The sequence below is a fragment of the Calonectris borealis genome, chromosome 7 (assembly GCF_964195595.1).
Source record: "Calonectris borealis chromosome 7, bCalBor7.hap1.2, whole genome shotgun sequence".
NCBI classification, from domain to species: Eukaryota; Metazoa; Chordata; class Aves; order Procellariiformes; family Procellariidae; genus Calonectris; species Calonectris borealis.
In genome coordinates, this window is record NC_134318.1 from 33771195 (window position 1) to 33792572 (window position 21378).

At 37.8% G+C, this 21378-nt stretch overlaps 1 protein-coding gene across 14 annotated transcripts in view; it reads left to right on the forward strand.

Annotated features, from left to right (window-relative positions):
• Positions 1–21378, forward strand: part of VTI1A (vesicle transport through interaction with t-SNAREs 1A) — a 282386-nt gene that overhangs the window by 9731 nt on the left and 251277 nt on the right. For 12 of the 14 annotated variants that reach the window (XM_075155068.1, XM_075155069.1, XM_075155071.1 and 9 more), the window contains exon 3: positions 3075–3185. In XM_075155068.1, the coding sequence (XP_075011169.1) occupies positions 3075–3185 (111 nt within the window). Of the gene's footprint in view, positions 1–644; positions 787–3074; positions 3186–21378 lie in introns of all 14 variants that reach the window. The other 2 variants (XM_075155078.1, XM_075155079.1) reach the window with 2 other exon arrangements.

The window sequence follows — 21378 nt, forward strand, 5'->3', positions numbered from 1 at the left end:
CTAATGAAAAATAATTCAAATTTGGTTTTCTACTCAAAGTAAGATTGGAAGGAGCAGAAATTGAGCTAATGGTTCATTACTTTTCTCCTTGTGTCAGAAAAAGATCATCTAAATTTGTATTTATTATAAGATTAAAACGTAAATCCTGTATCTGTACTTTTATCCTAATGATGATCTCCATTTAATGTACTGGCTTTTCTTTCACGCTTTTGTTTTAGATCTTGTTGCTAACGCTGCTAGACAGGTGCTTAATTCAATTATTGGCTTTAAGCAATTACCTAACATGTTTGTGATTAATGTCAAGGCTTGGGTTTAAAAATCAATTTGAACAAACCTGCTAATAACAGAACTGATTAAAAAGATCCTCTTTTAAACTAAAGGCTACAGTAGAAAATCAAAATAAACCTAATTCCTTGCTACTGCTAGTTTTCATACATTCGTTTGCTTCATTGTCTTGACTAGTCAAAGCTGGGTTTAGCTGATTTTGTTTTATTTCCTTCTTGGCTAGGAAATAACACCTTCATGTATTATAAATATTATTGTAGAGATAATTTATTTACATTGACTAACCATTGATCGTTTTAAAACACTGTCTGCTTTGTTTGGGTAAAATCACTGGTGTAATTGATTTGATCTGCATGCAGGACTGACACCAAAACTTTTCAGGCTCCCAGGCTGCCTTTTCAAGCCAGAGCTGTTGACTAAGAGATCTCTGGAGAGAAATCCTGCCCTTCTACATCCCATGCGGAGTATCTGAATGTTATTTTTACCAGGTTTTTAAGAAAGGTGAATGTTGTGATAACCTTAGGGAAATTCTTTGAGTGTAAAATCTACCTTGTGCTGAAAGAGCTGGAATTAGCATTTTTAAGTGAAATTTTGCTTTTAGTAAGAAAAACCAGTCTGTGCATTATTTGCCTTTATGTTTTATGGAGGGACACATCACAAAATTGTTGTGTTGCAAATGCTAGGTTAAACACCTGAGGAGCCTTAAGGATGGGGCCTGGTTTATGAATTTGGGCAAGAGTTAGGTGCCAAAATGCTCAGCTTCACCACAGTGGTGGCAAGTTTGAACATAAGCAATAACAGACGTTTGAGCTTTTAGGTTTTCTGAAGAACACTTGAGCTTCTACGGATGTTTTGAGATTTAAGTGCCAGGTTATTTTTAGCTTTTAGTAGAATTTAGCTCTGTTCTTGCTTGTGTATGAAAAGTACGGTTTTATGACCAATAATATGAGGCCTGAAAATTAAGATGCATGAAAGTAGATTGCATTTAGGTTCACACCTGCTTGGACCACTATCTTCTGCGTGATTTGGCATGGAAATTTATCAGCTCAGCCACAAAATGTACCTATTTAATCTCATGATGCCAAAAAAAAGATGTTAAACGTTGGTCAGCCTAAAGATGCATGCTTCATCCTTGTTCCTTGGACCTTACACTCTCTGATACTGACTCTTTAGAATTAACATTTTGGATTTCATGGACTGTGGTCTGATCCTTGCTGCAAATTCTGTATTGACTGGGAGATGGTTTCATTTTTATATAATAGATAAGGATTGAGACTTCATTAAAGTATCCCGACCTTGCACATATAATTATATATATATGAGAGGAATGTTTTCTATGTTTATAGAACCTTTGAGATCAAATATATTGAGATGAAATTGATAAGAAATAAGCCATTAACTCTAGCTATTGGTTTAATTTATAATACCCCTTTGGAAAGTTAAGCCTGAGTCAAAGAACTGGGTAGAATTAGAAATTGCTTTGTATGTTTCAATTCATTACTGACTATTTAATTAAAGTCTGCTTTACAGTTTATTATTGAATATAATTTTGTATAATCAGAATAGATCAGGCAGAATGACTTTGGAGTATGTGGTAATTCCATTGATTAAATTCAGATGCTTTTCTTATGATATGAGGATGAAATTTCAAAGTGTAAGCAAGCGATTACGTAGGAATAAACTGTAGATGTCCCTTGTGAAGACCTGTAACCAGTAGCTTGGGACCCTAATTGAAAGGCGTTTCTGTTCCAATGCCATACTGCTCAACTGAGATCAGTAGGAGGTGAGTAAATATTGTTTCAGGTGCTTGCAGCAACCAAGGAGAGGTATTCTTTTATCTTTTTAGAGCAAGTTGGAAAGATTTTTAAAAGGCAGGTAAGGGGTTCTTCAGCTGTGCAAAATAGAATTCCCGAACAGACAGCACCATGTAGTGGAGGCTCCATGACCCAGTGGGCAGGTAATTAGCAGGCAGCTCAACCCTGGTTTATAACTCCTTTTGGTTTCTGTACCTCTGTGCCATATTCTTGCGTTCCAAGCCCCTTAGTATTCTACATGGCAAGAATAAATAGAAAAAGTTTTTGAAAGATATATTCTATCTCTGATGTTTTAATGCATTTGACTGTATACAAGTTCTTGAACAGCATTGTCATTAAACCCTGAAATTCAGCTATTTAGTATACCTACATACAGATTTGGGATGCAGATTTAGGCAGTCAGTCAGGCTTTGTAATTCTGCTGAGTAAGCAGTATTTAAAAGAACAAGAATTATTTTATTAAACATAAAGGCTGGTACTAAATAAAATTTTAAACGTGTATATATATACACACACGTGTATATACACATATACATGTGTATGTATATATATACACATAACGTGTGTGTGTGTATAAAAACAAATAAAATACCTTTTTCAGCCAAGGGTTTCCAAAATCACACAGCTAGATGGAGGTAGGCTTTCTTCTGAACTATGCTCATTTGCAGAAAGTTATTTAACCTCAGTTTTCCTATTTTCTTGTAATAAAATGTATTCATCACATTTGGAATTGAAATCCAGAAACGTTTGACTAGAATCATTCCCTCTAAGTGTTAATAATAATAATTTTGTCACTTGTTTGTTGACTTAAGGCTATGTAAAGATTTTGATAAATTTTTTATATATTGCAGAATAAACAACATTTTTCTTGATAAAGAAGGAATATTTTTTAGTATTTGTGAACAATTTAGGTAAATTCATCCTTGCTTTAATTACCCTTTTGATTTACATCTCTTCTTTATTTTTACTTGCTAGCTTGAGCAGATGGAACTTGAAGTTCGAGAGATCCCACCTCAAAGCCGAGGAATGTACAGCAGTCGAATGAGAAGCTACAAACAAGAAATGGGAAAACTTGAAGCTGATTTTGTGAGTATTTAACATATAATATAACAAAGGAATCTATGAGAATTTTTAAAATATAATAATGCAGTTATTCAGGCAACTGAGAGGGTATTTTTGACTAGTGTGAGATACGAGTTCTGCGTCTATCTTGCTGTATTTATGGAGAGATGAAAACCTAATGGGGGAAGGGAAGGTTTGCTTTTTGTAGCAGTCTCATACGAATACTCAAGTTGCTAGTCTTCTGTCCTTTTGCTCTGGATCTGAATTGTTTCTTTTTCAATTAAACATTGTGAGTGTTCATGCTGTAGGAAAAATAGTCAGCTTTTAATCCTATTTCTCAAGGAATGACTGGTAGAACATCAGAATTAATACTTAAATTACAATGTAAGTGTAGCCTGAGTGGAAAATAATGGTTCATTTAAGACAGCTTGTAGTAATGTGGGCAGTAACATGAAAAGCAATATAATCTCCAATCAATGGAATTTTTGAATGTAGTTTCTCTCATGTGCATTTCATTTATTAGTCTCTGTGATTTCTTTTCCATTGCACTTAGATTCTTCTTGGCCTTTGTATAAATTGGTTATAAATACTACATTTTGCAAATAATGGATGTAAACTAAAAGATTCCCTTGTCTAGGGGCTTCTGCTACAGTTATCAGTCCTTTTTTGTGACTAGGATTTGCACTGAATAGATTTACAAAGAGACAAAACTGTTTCCTTTAAAATCCTGAAAAAGTTCAAAGGGATTGCAAAGTGTAGGAAAATGCTATGTTAATTGGCAGCAGCTCAGTTCCTCCAGGGTAGGGAGAAAGAAATAACTGTTGGCAGTATTTTCCATTCACTGGAGAACTGTGAATTTTCTCGGGTTGCTGGCAGCAGTTTGTTCCTTCAGGGGAGGGGAGTCAATGTTTTTACCTGCAGCCAGGAAATCCAGCTGACTGTCACTCCTCTGTGCTTCTGCCAAGTTGAGAAGTCGCACAAAAATGTATTCGTTAGAAGATGGTTGCAATTTTGTAAAGCTTGTGGAATGTTACGATAAAAAGACTTGCATCAAAATTTTGAGACAATCTCATGCCGTTCCGCTGTGCGTATGGCCCTTCTGGCTAAACAGTGGCTTCCAACAGGGAGCAGTTTCTGGACCAGTGGTGAATGCTGTTTATCTTCTCAGATGTGGGAGAATTCGCTTTCAGCATGTATTTGGTGCTGGCCTATTTCTCTGTGTAGGCAGAAGGGGGGAATTGGTACTTCCATATTCCCAGGCAATAGGGAATGGGAGAGTTCAGAACGGGACACTCTTTATGGAAGAGGAGAAATGAGCGTGTGTGGAAGAAATGCATCAGAGCACTAGGAGTTACGTGATCAAAAGAAGGTAAGTTTGTGCTCAGAGCGAAGGAGCAAAAACAGTATGAGAAAGAGGAAGGAACAGATCATAATAATGGGAAAAAACCAACAGCCCAAAGCCCAAGGATGGCATTCAGCAGAAGATCGAGGAAAGAAAGTGGAGCGAAGGATGGAGCAAAGTACTGAAAGAAAACAGCAGCTGTGCTTGGAAAAATCTCAGTTATGTAGAAAATAGTGTTGTTACAACTAAATTCCCTACATAATTCCAGTTTCTAAGTGCTAACATTTTTCTAAGTTTGTATGTGAGGGTTTGAGATTCTTTTTGGATTATTTTCCATTCAACAGCAACTTGTTGGAAACTATATAACAAAATGATTCAGTTGTGAGTTCAAAGAGGAAAGAGGAGGAAGGACAGAAAATGTTATTTTGATTCTATAAGCTGCAGGGCCACTGAAGGTAGGAAGTTGAGAGCGTTTGAGTGTTTTGCCTGAATATCATACTGAATGAGTTGTGACCTGTTTGACTGTAAGCAAAGCATACAGAGTTTATGTAAGAACTTTAGCAGGCCTTTAGGGAAAGCAGATCTAAGTACTTTTAAAGTGAATTCACATTTATAGATGAAGGGAAATTCTTAACTGGGAATGATACTGGCAGTTTCGGGTTAGGATCAGCTTACAGGTTTGCTGCTCAAAGTTCTTGGCTTTTCCAAAAGGCACACAGATGTGAGCTTCCAAAGTTAAGTGTTGTTCTTTATAAACTGAGTTGGAATCTCGGCTGGATCCCAATGTATTTGGCTTGGCCTTTCTTCCTGTGTGAAGCAGCATGTGCACTGAGGAAAGGACATTTCTCAATCACCTTGAAGCGTGTGTTTCATTTTAAAGAAATAATCTTTGTGAAATGAATTGCAAAAAATGTGTACCTCAGTATATAGTCTTTTTCAATAAGTTCTCTATTTCAAACATGAAGTGAACACAGAACTGGGACTGGTAGTTCTCTTTTACATTCATCATAATGAACATGAGTTTTGATCTTGTGGTTCTTTGCATGCCTTGTAGCATCTTGAAAGTTTGCCGCACGCCCCCGCCCCCACCCCTTACCCCCATATCTAAAAATTAGGAGACAGTCCTTGTGGACTGTCCACAAGGATGGACAACATTAGGATTTATTTGTGACATGTAGTATCTAATTAGTGAGTTTATGTGATCTTGGGCAATATGTGTAAAAATGACAAAACACTGGACCATCACTTTGATACTATTTACTACATACTGCGGCATCTTAATGAATATTTAGTGTTTTTTTCCTATGCACTTTACTATGCCAGAAGTGTATTCTGAAAAATACGGATTTGAGCTTAGCTGAGCCGTGCTTTGAAAAGTTGCTCAAAGCGTGGCTTGTTTGTCTCTAACTTTCTAATCAAATAGGAACAAGTTGCAAGTAGGAGATTTATTTCCGCTCATTGCTAAGCCTTGTTATCTTGAGTCATGCCTGCATGACCATTATCGGTGCTTTGTGGTCCAGAGGCGTGTGTGGAGCCAATGACATCTACCCCATGCACTGTATTGCACACGGGTAGTTGGTAACCCACTAATTGCATTAAATTATATCTGAGGAGAAAAAGCCACCTTGCTCCATCTTGGCTCTCCCTCTTGGAGAGGAACAGTGGGAATGTAAAAAAGAATAGCTCAATTTTGTCATTAAAAGTACTCCGATAGCATAGCACGGTGGATACGGATGGGGAAAATGAACAAAGCACCTGAACTGAAGGCAGCAGTGGTTTCGGATGCTTGCGTCAGTGCTGTGCAGTCTTCCATGGGGAGCAGGCGCCTGGGGAGAGATACAAGAATAGGGCAAGCATAAAGTGATACTTCTTTGCAAAAAAGCTGTATACACCTCAAAAGACTAAGTTTCAGGCTTGCTTACTGTGTGTGATAAACATGTCAAAATGGAGTAAAACTGTTTGTTAAACCTTATGTTGTCTTTTTTAACTTGCCGGTGTAAATCTTGGTTTTATGATCTTATTTTCAATAGAATGTCCCAGTACTGCATTTTTATAGCGGGGTTTTGTTCCTGTTAGGTCTCGAAAGCTGTAGTCCCGAAGCTGGGGATCCTGCACAGACCAGGCTTGCTGGGTTGCAGAGGCTGTGGTAATGGCTCTATCTTGTGGCCCGAAGTGGAGTTGCAGACCACGTACTTGTGCTTTCTGGGTTGATTAAGGTCTTGGGATCACCTATTAAACAGTTCCTGAAATTTAAAACAATCTTCCTACGAGCAGGTTTTTTTCTTGCACCTACGAATGCACCATTATGTGGTTTAAGCTTGTAAATACTTTGTTTTCGACTATTTCAGAATGTCCGTGGTGACTGCCTGCATGAAGTAAGTTCTGAGTGCAAAAAAAGCTTTATATTTCATTGTAGTCTTTTAAGTACATGGACTATAGGTATTGTTTATTTTTTCGAATAAAGCATTTTTTAGTTAATTGTTACCTGAAAATAGCCAGTGATCTTTAAACAGTGGAGATATGCAGTGGTGAGAGGCTTTCCAGATTTTATAAAAATACTTTGACCTGAACCTATCCCAGTTCTTGTGAAACTGTAAGTATATAAACTTAGCAATGTGTGGTTATCTGCTAGCATTAGTATTCACCCCAAGGGTTCGATGTACTGGCTCAGTGTCAGGGCACCATAAAAAAGGAAAAAAAAAAGTGGGCATTTTCCTGAAAAGCATACAGCTGAAGTACGAGGCATTCAAATAGATGGGGAAATATAAAAATCCAGTAAGACCATATTACACAGTAATATTCCTATTACAAAAATAGTACTACGTAATCAGTGCCAAAAGTGGGATGGGTGTATTCAACAAGAAAAATAGTCATCAAATAAAAGAGGAGGCATAGGAACTGTTCCTATTCTGTCATGGCAGCTCTTTTGCCATGATAGCTCTTTTGCATGACTCTGAAGGTACCACCTGAGCCCAGAAGCTCACCTGAACAACTGCTACAGCTGTGTCTGTTATATTCTGGCTGCTTTTGCAAATATTGCTACCCTCATTTCAGGTTCAGTCACCTACCCAGACAAATATTCATATGGCTATAAGCTTGGTGAATGACATTTGTCAAATGACAAGTTAGTGGCCTGTATCTTTATGGCCGGAGTCTTCCCTAGCTTTCCAGTTTGAGCTAAAAGTTGAGAGACAAGTGTTGCTGCTGGATTAGTTTGATTTATAAAGCAAAGCATTATTGCTTATAGGTATAAAATCATAAACTGTGTGTGGGACACGTGTGTATCTTCATAGTTGTACCCCGATGATGTTATTAAAAACAGGGAACCCCCATGTGTACACATTACCTATGCATGTGCACCCTGCCCGGGCAGGCACGCATGCCTGTAGTGAAAATCTGATCGTGTTGACAAATTTGAAACTTTTGAAATCAGATTAGTTTTCACTATGTGAGTAGTACAGCTCTTTTGAACAGGGCTGTGGAGGTTTTGTTTTAATACACGTGAGATTGAACTGATTAAGTTTCAGAAGAAAGAATTTAAAATATCTGACCATGTACTTTGACAATCTAATTTTGAGAAAGCATTTTTGTGAACAAAAGTTCCTTCACTGTGCCATTTTTATAGATGCTGTTGCCTTCTTGAGGTAAGTAATCAGTCCTCTACACTGTACTCAAACTGCTCTATACAGAGGCACTGATTTTTTTTCCTCTTTCCTCTTCTAATAACTTCTAATACGATATTTGTCTGCTTGGCTGCTGTTGAACATTAGGCCAACTTCTTTTCTGTAGAGGAAAATTCCACGTTGTCTTCCATTTGTTTTTACTTGTGTCTCCACCTTGGCGAGTTTGTGGTGGAAGAAGGCGAAGGTATTTGATATTTTGCAATGACTGCTATTTTAAATGGGGAAAAAGTGATACAGGAAAGAATGTTGGTTTTTTTTGGTTTTTTTTTTGTTCGTGGGGGTTTGTTGTTTTTTTTTGGTAACATTCAAAGCCTAAACTGAGTTTTTGATGAAAGATTGATTTTTTTATAGTTTTGTGTAGAAGTATGGAGAAGGAAGGGAATTTATTTCACCATGGAATTCACTAGTAATGACACGCTTTTCCTTAGAGGAAAGTGTGAAAGATGGGAGTTAATATGCTTAATTTGTAATTAACCTAAGGGGTTATGATCATCTTAACTGAGATTCCTGAGAGGCCAGACCAGTGAAGCACACCTTACCTCCTGCGTTTTATAATTCTGTGGTATTGCTTACAAAGAATCCTCCCATGTTTGAGCAGTAAGATGCATGTCATAACACAATGCGTGAGGAGATAATATGCTGGGCAACCAAGCAGCAAACTTTCAATGTCAATAAAGTTAATTCCTTAACTAGATTCTTCTTTCAACCGACTTCACCTTGATACTCGTAGGAAATTCTGTGTCCCTCTCCAGAGACGTTGCTCATCTGTTAACATGTAGGGATAAGACTGAGTTTTGTGGCATGCTGTTTGCTGGTCCTTCAGCAAGTCAGTGACTGTGGAGATGATGCACGTGATTTTAAGAAAAACCAGTTTGTGGAGCACTAGACTTGGCTGAGTGATTACAAATAAAGGTGCTTTCAGGAAGTGATTTGGTGAGTCTGAGGATTCTTGTGTCTGGCTGGGGTCTATGAATGAAAGGCGTATTGACTCATACAGTGCACCGCAAGTACTCATGCCTCCTTCTTTCCTTTCTCCCTTCACACACAAAATGTTTCCGTATTAAATGAAGCTAAAAAATGATCTATGGCAGAATCAAATCCTTCTGTAAAATATGTTTTAAGGCATATAATAGAAATGCAGCATGACATCAGCTCTGCCTTTTTCACTAAACATGCTTTCTCACCTGGCAGGCTTTAGACATGTCTGGATGCCAGCCCTCATCAGCCTTTCCCAGGTAGAGAACTATCATTTCTCTACTTACCATGTAATTTGTTCTTACATTAAAACTTCTATTTCTCAAAGTAGTAGAATTAAATCTGTTTACTGGTCTTCCTAGCAGATAGTGGAAGAAGCAATGTCCTCTCAGAATTACTTATAGCCAGCTGGTGAGTGAAGTGACTTCATATACAGAAGGTGAATGCTGGTTTTTGGGGGGCAGGAGGAAGGCTTTACTGGTTCCCACTTTCTCAATGATTTCTTATTTTAGTCAAGTGATACTGCCCTACCTGTCGTGCAAAGAGAAGCAAGCTGTCATTGTCCTGCTTTTGATAGCAGCAGTAATAAAGGTTCTGCAGTTGGAACATAGGCGTGGGATGTGATGACTAATAAAGCAGAACAGAGCGTATGTCACTCTCCCTTTGTTGTATTGCTCACCTGCACTCATATAAGTAGAAGTTTGATTTGGTTTCTGTCATGAGTTAGAAACTTAAAGATTTCAAGAAAAAACAGCAGACAAGCTGAGCAAAAAACCCATCATTTTAACATGCTTGCATTTCAGACTAGAACTGTGCTCTCAAGTTCCTTAACATGTTATTACTCTTTTTTTTTTCCCCAGCTAGAGCAAGGCTAATTTGTGTTTGACTGCAAAATAGGGAGAGAGATGTGCTACTGATAAAGCAAAAAAATAGGGAGAAGGTACCAGTTTGACACTGGAAGGATTAGTTATAGCCCTTTTCAGATTTCTTGATTTGTTTGTTCAGGCAATGACACTAGATGGCACTGTTTGTTTGCAAAGCAAGACCTCTTTTTTTTTCCTCTCTCTGCCTCCCCCCCCCCCCCCCTTTTTTTTCCCCTGTTTCTTTTTTTCTTTTTTTGCTTTGGTAGTAACTGAAATTACTGTTTCATGAATAAAATATTTCTGGTGGGATTTGCATTTCTATATTGGCTGAAGATACTGTGTTGAATGTTTTATTAACCAGCCCAGTGCAACTGTCAGCCTATTAAAGAGATCCAATGGACCTTGTTTAGCTAAATAAACTAAATAAATCCAATCCGTCAAATTGTGTTCCTGGCTGTTTATTTTCCATTCTTTTGATGTACAGTTTATTTTAAGTTAAAACCACATAGTTTTAAAAATTAATGTGAAAATAGAATTTAGTGTTTGAAACATGAGGAGACTAATTGCCATGGTCAAAAATAGCTTTCCTTTATGGTGAAGTTGCCGTCTGGTAAATGGTGCACTTTTTATTGGTTACTGATTAACTGTCCCATGTCAAAAATTAGTTTGGCAAATGAGTGGTTAATGGCTTTTTTTGCCTGCTTGCTGAGTTCTGTTGCTTTCATGAAATGAAACTTGAAATATAAGCACTGCTGTTAAAAGTAGCTGTTTCGACCCAACTTCAAGAGGTTTGTGCTTCATCTTGATATTTTTCTCAATCAGGATTCAAGGGGAAATTTTTATATGATCATTACATATTTAAATGTTTGTTGAAATTCCGATTGCATCATAGGCAGATACTAGAGCGTAAAAAAATCTCTTTGCGTAACTGAATACATTGTATGTCTGGTTGTCAAACAGCTGTCAAACATTACAAATAGTAGCATTCATTACATTCTGCTAGTACAAATAATATTTTAGTTACCTTGTTTTTTGCTGAAAACCTTTGCCATAGAATAGCAGAAGACAGGCTATAAATTTATGGTAATGTTATTGGCATAGTGAAAATTCTTCTGTGCCAGTTAAAGATTCTTGTAAATGCAAATATATTCTAGATTTGTTAATAAGCAAAATGAAGAAACAGTGATGGATGTATTCTGTCTGTCTTTCTGATGCTTTCAGTAGCACTGCTTTAGTGATGTTATGTGTTAACTTTTGTGTGTTTTACAAGAAACTGAAGTTTCCAAGTATCATGTTTTGCATAGTTTTATTTTTATAATCTCAGGTTTCCAAAAGTGGAATACTGAAATTTAGTGCAATAGAAATGCAGTTTGGTTGAATTCCATTTTTGGCTTTTCTCTAAGAAATCTACTATAATGGAATAAAAGTCTTTGTGAAGAGCTAATGTGTTAGTATGAATTTGATAGTGTCAGGGATTCTTAAGGAAAATCATTCAATCAGCTCATTCCATCTTTTTTTCTTACAAATTACGGTTGAATTTAACCAAAATTGTAGATTTTGCTGCTGTCCCTCCCCCAAACTCTAACCCAAGAACAAAGTAGATATTTATGCAGATGTTTTCAGTGTGGATAGAGCTCTAAGCTGGTTCTTTTTAATATACTAGTGGTAAACACAGAAGGAGCTTTATGGAACTGACTCTAGTGCAGGTAAAAGGAGATGGACTTTTACAGCAGTGGAGATATCTTGTTTCTGGTGTAAGACTTGGTGTGGAAGGAATATAAAGCAAAAAATGCAGCTGGAATTGTATTAGAATGGTTGTTGGATTTGGTTTTTTTTCCTTCTTGTAATGATCTTTACTATGTGAAGCATATGGAAAAAGTGTGAATATCTCTGTTCTTTTGTTTGGTAACTTTTTATTTGTATTCTGCAATCATTTAGTAGTCAGTCCCAAGCACAGTCAGCTTCCCTTAAAGCTGCTGTACAAACCACAACAAAAAATGGTCCTTGGCCACAAAGTCTATTTAAACTTGCTGTTCTTACTCAGTTGGGGAGGAAACGGCTGCAAAGGCTAGAGGATCTGTAAGTTGTATGTTTGACAATTTAATGCTTGTATACATTTATAATAAATGGATCAAATACAGCACCTCCCTTACTTTTCATCCACTTTTTATAAACTGCCTTTAGGGTGCCAGTGCTAGGAAAATAAGCCTTTTCCAATATTTAACAAATACTACAGAGGTTTCACTCATGAAAGAGCTGATCAATGAAAATTAGAGTAGAAATATAAAGAACAGATAGCGAAAAGGAATATAGCAAGTGGCTTCTGGGATCAGTAGTAGAACAGAGTCATTTTCCCTGCCATAGTGACATTTAACCCTTTCTGATGGGTTTAATGAAAAAAGGTTTTTGCTAACTACACATTTGGTGCCTGGTGCATAAGAAAAAGAAATTGGGGAGTGTGTGTGTGGGCTCTGCATTTTTCCCATTTGAGTGGCATTTATACTTACTTTCTGAATCCCCACAACTTTCCAACATGTCCTTAATTTGTTTTTTTATTTTCAGAAAAGTTAAGACTAGAATGAATAAGGGTAGTGTTTACCAACTTACCTTCCTGGCCAGCATGGAAACATGTTAGGCAGGCTTTTGGAAAACACTGAATTGCAATGGCAGACTTCGTACCTGTTCACTAAAGACTCAAATGTGAGCTCTGGCAAGTCAGAGGAAAGGCTCGTGTTGTGTTTGGTCTTGGCTTGGACCTTAGATAGAAAATGCCTCTGCGTTACGAAGACAGCACCTTCCTTTCCATTGGTTCATGAGTAGAAGGCTTTGAGCCAGCATTAAATCTAACTGTAACCTTTGCTAGGCTGTATCACCAACCAGGAAAAAAGTGGTATTTACTATTTGATTTAAGAGAGAATAATGGCATTAATATCAAACCAAATTATCTTATTTCAAGATTTGAAAAGTAACTTAGGAAATCCATAATGATGTTTGGTATTGAGAGACATATATCTGCAAGTATTTTGACAAGGGATCCCTATTTTGTAGAGCACCTAGCGCAGAAGGGTTTCTCATCCATGAGTACAGCTCTTTGGCACTGTGATAGTGAGTATTAAATAAATAGAACTGTGCAAAGAACTAAGTTGTTATGTTGATGTGTTTCTTGTCATTATTTTTGTTTGTTTTGTTTAAGAACTGTGCAAAGAACTGAGTTGTTACGTTGATGTGTTTCTTGTCATTATTTTTGTTTGTTTTGTTTAAGAAATATAGGTTAGTTTCAATATTATGGATTGTTCCATTAGCAACTGTCTTTGAAATTACAAGTTTTCATTTAATTTCATTTATAATTTCTAGCATCCTTAAAAAACCACTGAGAACTGTTTGTCTAGGATTAATGTGGTTGGGAGTAAAACTAATAATGCTAAGAAGGGGTCGTAACTATAGTTCTATAAAAAATGTTTGATTTGTAATGTTTTTGTATTCTTTTGTAATTCAATGTTATTAATACCCCTAAGTGACCATGTGGTTTCCTCTTCTTTCTGCCCAGTCTTCAGGAGAAATCAGACTCTGTGGTTCAGTTGTGTAAGCTTCCCACAAAGTTAGTTCAGTCAACTAAATCAAGGTAAAAAGTTACAGAAAGGTCAGGATTAAGTTAGGGGTTACTAACCTGAATCGGTTTCCCAGCCTTTTTAAGCCCTTAGTGCTCCTTTTGTCTTTTCCTTGCCTTCTGTCGTGTTGTCCTCCTGTTAGATCTTTATTTCAGTTGAAGGCACCTGGGCTGCATCTTTCTTCTGACCCATACTTGGAGTCAGTTTCAAACGTGTTATTAAGGTCCTCTCCTTTCCATTCATGAGCTACATGTCCAGCATTCAGCAATGCAGATCGGTGGCTCAGCACTTGTGCCCTGTAGAGATCTTGGTTTAAAATGCATGGATTTTAGAATGAGCATAAGGAAAATTTTCTCCTCTCTCTCCCCATTTTCACTTTTCTTTTTCTGTTTCTCTTTCTGGGACAAACTTTAAAAGTTTTCACTTTTAATTTGTACCTAAAAAGTACTCTATTGCTAAGGTCATCTGCTGAGTTCCCTTCTCTCATAATACAGGACCAATTTGCAAGCCATTTGTATGTTTTAAAAAATGTCTTAGCTGAGGAATTTTCTCCCACTTGGGGCTTCCCATACAGTGGTGGTGTCTGGTTTGGTAGTACTGTGATTTTGAAGTGAATCCCCCAATTTTCCTCACTTACTGCATGGGAGTCTGAATAGGATTGCTTTTTGAGGAAAATGATCTGGAAACTCCATTTTAGATGTGCACCGAACACAGAAATAAGGGTCTGAACCAAAAACTGGTGTTTCAGACAGCTTTGAACCATGTTGAAGTGAGGATGTTTGGTCTAAGAACTGGGCTAAATCTATTCTGCGATAAAACCTGAAATCATTTACGCTGCAGAAACAATAGTGGAATAACTCCAAGATGCTACCTGTTCTGATGTAGTTAAATGTACCCTTTTGGAGCAAGACTGTCTTTTGAGGTCCTTCCTTCCTTTGTGGAAGATTTAGGCCCTTCGGAAATTTCCATTCCCCTCTCATACCATATTTCAAACAAAGGATGCGTGCTTCTATAGCCTGAAATCTGGTTATTAGTAAATTTGGACTACTTTCATTTTTGGAAATTGTCTTTTCAATGAGTCTGATTAGTATGTAGAGGTCACTTATGGTGGACCATGTGTTAATTCTTTCACCCACTTGTCGTTTGAACAGAAAAACAAAGCCTCTGGTTTTCCGTCATATCCAATGCACTTTCAAGGTCTTCAGCATTAAATTTCTGATATCAACAAAGGATTAGTGGCTGATGCTTACAATATTCCATATCTGGGTCCCCAGCTGGTACCACTGCATTTGTGATTTTGATGCAAAAGTGACAAGAATTAGTAAAATTCCAGTTATCTAAGCAACAGGAAATCCAAATCAGGTCTTGGAGAGCATGTTCAGCATGTGTGGTGTATTCTAAGAAATCACTATCCTTATCCCTGCCAGGTAAGTTTTACAGAGTAGTTAAGAGGCTGTGGCATGCAATACTTGATGTTCATTGTATGAAATCCTAGAGTCAGCTTGGTTGTGAAATACTAAAATTTTTCTCCATGTCTTATGCTGAGGTGTAGAGTGGGACTTGCTGAAAAAAAGAAAAGCCTCTTCCAGCAGGGAGAGATGCTGTCAATGAACAGTCCATTGTGTATTTCCCCCCCTGCCTTTAAACTCCTCTGTGCTGTAATTTGGCTGTAATTTGGCCTGGGTTTGGCTCGTGCAGGAGTGTTTGGACTAATCTATACAATGGAGTTTATCCTTGCATTCAGATAAATAAGGTTGGGGTTTTTTTTCCCCTATAGTGCAAATTGTAATCTGGCTGGAACGACTCACTGATGAGCTGTTTGGCTGTGTAGTGGCGGGAGGGATGAAATTCTTGAAATGAGGCTGTGCTGCCCTCTGTTACATTTTTTGGGGAAGTATCTAGAAAGAAGTGAGAAGAGTTTGTCCTCCTGACATTATAAACAAAGAAGGTGGACCTATGATAGTAGCATTCCTCTTGAGGGAATTGAATCAAGCAACTTCTGTAGAAAGTGGAAACAAATGTATTGCTTTGCTCAACTTCAGAGTTGTATTCAAAGTTTCTTGTGCCTTGTATTTTAACTTTTATGCAGGCTTAGTATATTTTAGATCAGAAGAAGAAATCTTTGGTGTGTGTTTAAATGCAGGTGAACAAATTTGTGTGTTTGTGGGATTTTTTTTTTAACATTAAACAAAACCCTTTCCCCTGCCCAAAACAGCCAAAATAGAATTCACATTCTCCAAGAATTATAGTCTGTCTGTAAACTTCACTGTTGGACACATCACTTCAAAAATAGCCATATGAAGAAAAATGTGTGATGCATTTATTGACAGAGAAAAGCCAATAAATCCAATTTGATTCAGGAAGCTGAGAAATATTTTAATAACTTTTTGACGTTTTCCTGTAGTCCTTATTTACCTTATCAATAGTTATGGTGACATATGATTGTCAACTTTTTATATTAAACCAAACTAATAAATTAAACATGTTGTGTTTATACCTGATGAAAGCTGACATTTTGGAAAGGTGTTAAAATATACTGACAGGTCTTGTTCATAAACTCCTTTGGTATAAATATGTAGATGACATCTTTAGATATTGTTTGTACATAGGCTGATAGGCAGGAAACGTTGACAACGTAACAAATGCAAATGTCAACCCCACAATTTAACCTTTCTGTGTAGGAAAAGATGTTAGTTTTAAGTTACATGTATCTTTTAACTTTATTTTCAAAGTTTTTTTTGAGCCTGTTATCATTGCTGTTTCATGTGCCAGTGAAAGTAACGCTGCAATAAGAAAGATTTGCACTTAAGAGCTTTTCTCTGTGGTGTTCCTACTTAAATGACTACAGCTGAGAGGGTGTTTTTTCTTCTGATTCTTTTTATTTTTCATGTTCACTTATTACCTTCTGAATTTCTCTGCAATATCACCTGTTCTTTCCTGACTTGCTGATGGTTCAGGGCTTGTAAGTGTGACTCAAGGGCAGTAAACCAGTAAAACTGTTTTAAAAGTGTTAGAGCAGTTTATTGTAACAACAGATATAAGGCCTTGGCTTTAACCCAGATGAGGGTTGCTTCGTATGCAGAATATTTCTGACTTGACCCTGGTCTCCTCCGTGGTGATGTAAATCCACTATCTGCTTGAATTTTTTTCTGTATCCTCTGCAAGCTGCAGTTAATATCAAATCTTGCAAAAGTTATATCTGGTTTCGGGTGGTCAGGGCCCTGAGGGCACCAATAGTCCTCAACAGCCCTAAGCAGCCTCCCCTACCCGCCCATGGCCCGGGACCCCATTTCAGGGCCATCGGTCCCTGCTCCAGGGATGCCATGGGATGCTGCTCTCCAGCTCCCCATGGTCCTGCCCAGCCATAGTCCTTGCTGAGCTGGACCCTGATAAAATGCTGGCCTGAACTTGCCAGTGGTAGGAGCTGTGCAGCTCTGCCAGATGTCCCAAGGGACCTGTAAGTTCCCTTTTCTCGGTCTTTCTGACTTTTAAAACTACTTGATCCAAACTGCTCAAGTAATACTTTTCTGTCGTGCACCTAGGCCCATCTGCTTGTGGTCTAGTGTCTTTTGTGTGCCAGCGTGGAGGACTGCTGGTGGGATTTCGTAGTGCAGACTTATGCATTGAAATATCAAATATCTTGCACTGCTTTCGGAATGGGAATGCCCATTTTGATCCTGATAGCTGCGAGCAGAGTTCCTACTGAAGCCTGTAGCCTGTCTGAATTATGTCTCTCGATTTCCCATTTTAATCTTGTGAGGGGCTTTAAGAAGAAAAACTTGCTACGCTTTCACACTGTCCTCTTTCTGTCACCCAGGCTTTTCACTGTGTCTTTTGTGGCTGATTTCACAACTAAGATGAACTTTTCCATAATGTTCTTGCTGCTTCATGCAGGTCTTGCTTTATCACAACTGGAAGTGCACTGGTAGATTGGAAATGTTGGTAGACGTTTCATGATGTTTCACACAACTCTCAGGTTGGAATGTCCAAGAACGAGGGAATGGTTTGAATATTGACTCTTTAATAGCTAAGGATGTATCTGCCAATCTCGTCAAGGAGAATCCACCCTTTCCTCACACCTCGTCAAAAGTGCCATACTCTGCATGTGGGATAGAGAGGTTAAGCAGAAGTTTGGGAAGGGGAGGTTGGTGTTGGTTGGTTTGTGACGCTGGGCTGTTGGAGTTAAAGCTGTTGCTGTTGTGGCAGGAGCTATAATTTGCTAAATTTTAGTAGTGGTAGCGGTTGTGTTGTTTTTCCCTTGTTGTAAATAAGTTAAAGGATGTCCACAGTCACAACTGGACCTCTGTTATAAATAAAAACAAAAATGTACCAACGGTTTTGGTGTTCTCAAAGTGCCTACAGAGGTAGTTAATGAAAGTCAAAGTAATGGGAGGTTGGTGCAGCTTATAAAACTTAATAGATTTGGAAGGCTTCAGGTGTATTAAAAATAACACTTTTCCAGAATAATTAACTACTTTAACATGGTATTGAATCAGTCAGCCAATTAGCGCAGTCCTGTTTTGTATTGTGGAAACTTTGGTAGCACATTAATGAACACCAGCCTTTCGAGCAGAGATATTTCTGCAGTTAGACTGACTTATATATTATGTATTACTTAAAGGTAGCTCTCAAGAGCATTTTTCAGCTGTATATTGTTTTCTTTTTGTTAGTTAGATGGACAGATTTGGGATGTACATCTGTGATACTGCATAATTGACAGAAAACCCTCCGGTATTTGACTGTCCAAAGAACATGAAAGGTATACTTTACTTTGCAACAATCATATTCTGTCAGATGGTTGCATTGACTTTCTGAAACAGTTGGAGAAAATTGATAAGACTTAATGTAAATGAAACTGTTACATTTGATACTTACCTCATGTTACCTTCCTATGATACCAAGCAGTTCCCAATTGTGCAGTAAGCGAGTTTTGCATGGTTCTTATTCCAAATCTTTCCCTGGGGAAATCACTGGAAGTTGTGGGACAAAGCTCTTTCATGTGCTGTTTAACCACCATTGACTTGGTTTCCTGAGTTATCTAACTAGGTGGCTTCATTTAATCCACTTCCTTTATAGAGACTATAAATTGCTGCCTTGTATCAGTAGAATTGACCATTTTTTTCTGGAAAAAAATATACCTTTCATTTCTAAGCTGTTATTTGGGAACGTAGTTTTGAGATTCCCAGTAACTCTGACAGGGCCTGGGCAGCGTAGCTGCAGTATACTTTTGGAAGTTAATTAGCATTCTGGTTCTTTAGCTTTATTTAGCAGCTTTTCTGCTCAGTGTAATACCGGCTCTCTTTTTCTTCCCCAAGGTTTTTTTGTTGTTGTGCATTTCCTGCTTAACAGAATGTTTGTTTAAATAGATATGTGCAGTGAATTTCCTGAAAGTTACTCATTGGGGAAATTGAAATGAAATTTTAAAATATCATTAGAAATGCAAACAATAAATTCTTTCATTTGCTGTAGGCGTCTTTAGGTTGGAATGACTAGAAAAGGTTCTGGTTAATTAGAAGTAATTTGTTAGAAACCTGAATCCTTTTTTTTTTATTTCCTAGATTAAAACTCAGTTCCCAGCTGGATGCTTATAAGTGCAGGAAATGTAATTGTGAGATGATTAATTGCAAAAAGATGGATAATTGGAGTTCATATGATATGTCAAATATGGCTAAACCGAAAGGTTTTCGGCATGTTGAAAGAGATTGGCTGAAGTCTAGGTTGCAGAATATTGAGCAAGGAGTGTTTTTGGAGATTAATAATCACAGATTGCTGTAAAAAGACTGGGCAGAGCTTGGCTGTAAAGAGCTAACCCCTCCCAGCCCTTTCCTATTACTTCGGGTTTTAATTAGCATCGTTTTGGTTTTGTCCTCTTCCCTTTATTGCTGTTATGCGAATTGGAGATTAGGAAGCACAGCAAACATCATACATCTAACACCAATGCTTAGAGACAAAGATATCTCCTCCTCTCCTCTAGGAAAGGCTCAGCCTACTGTGGGATAACAGCTGAACAGTCCTAGTGGACTTGTGAATTCCAGTCTCTTGTGTTTTTCCCTCCCCAGTGTCTTGCCTCACAATCAGCGTGGTTTTTTCTATAGATTTTTTTTTAATGTTTGTAAAATTTGCTTTGAGTTCCTTTTTGCATTTTTTTAACTGTACTGTAATAATAATTTAAAAGGTGATACATACAGTATAAACTGCATCAGTGGCATTCTGCTTTCATTATCCCTCATAGATGTTTAGCAAAGCAGTGCCTGGTGTTTTAAATTACTTCTGCTTTACTTTAAAATGGGAACTTATGTTTGAATAGCCTATTGTTCTGTTAGTTACTACAATGCACTTCAAACCGCACAGTGTTATTATATTCACTGTATTTTAGGATCATATAAAATATTTGTTCGGCCCCCCCCCCAACCTATAAACTTCATATCTCGATAAGGAGTTTCTAACCCTTGGAAATACTGCTTTACAAATTCAGCTAATGACCCAAATACAGCTTGTTTGTTGTGTATGAGTTGTATTAAAATAACGTACTGTATGTGTATTGTCATTAATGATATGCTCATTTTGATAATGGAGCTGCAGTCTCTTAGTATGTAGTCCTTGGGGAGATGCTGCATTTTTTTAACTAAGTATTGTTCTGGCTCCTTTCCTTGATTGGCCCAGAAATAGCAATCAGCTGGGGAGCAGGATGACATGCCTCTTAGCGATCCCTTTTATCTTTGAGATGAGTATCAACATTGTATGCTTCCTAATGGAAGTGTAATTTAATGAAATCTATTGGGTAAACATACTTCAGATGTTCAAAGGAGGTGACAAAATTTTTGCTGGCAGCCAGGACCTGGCTGGTTTCCAGCTTGCCTTTAGCTGCTATGCATATAGCATTGAGAGAGGCACTTAAAATAGGAACACAAAGTATTGTTTCTATTGTGTTTTGGGTTGTGGATTTTCTTCCTCTGTTTTATTTTCCTTAATTTTATTTTTGTGGTATTTGTACTAGTGCCCTCTGACTTCTAGGCTTTCCTGGTAAAATGCTGCGTGAGGTCAGGTTTCCCCTCTCCGCCCAAAACGTAGATAACAGTGTTGAACTCGGGGGAAATCGTTGGCACAGAACGTGCTGCATATTGGGGAAAGGGGCGGGGGGGGCAAGCAATCGAGGCTGCTGTTAGTAGCTCTGTGGAAGAGTAAGTTCCTCTGTAGACTGATAAAATTAAACATCCTGTTTTAAAGATTGTGGCAGAGCATTTTTGTTTTATCAATAACAATTGCTGATGCAGGACTGCCCTTTATGAGGCTTTGTAACAGATGGCTGGGAGTGGAAGGAAAGCTGCTCAGACTTCCACCTCCTCAGCTAGAAACAAGATTGCTAAAAGGAGACAGTTGTCCCTCTTAGCAGTGCTCCCTCCTCATTATAGAGCACGGTGATCCCCCCCTACACTCTGTGGTAGTGAACTTGGCAGAAAGCCTGGAAGATTGTAGCAGCAATGTTGTCCCTTTAAGTGGATGTTTAACTGGACAGCTGATGGATCTTATTGCTCAGATCCTAATGGTTTGGTAAACTGTAGGAAAGTGTTTGAGAGGAAATACATTAGCGTTTAGACACATTTGAATGTAATCAATGTGTCTTTGAAACATGGGTTTTTCTTCTTTACGTGTGAGGTCTAGGGCGGGTGGTTTTTCTCTGAAGACTTCCACAGTGTGCAGAATTGGGGGACGAAGAACGTGCCCAGAAAAAGAAAAATGGGTCAT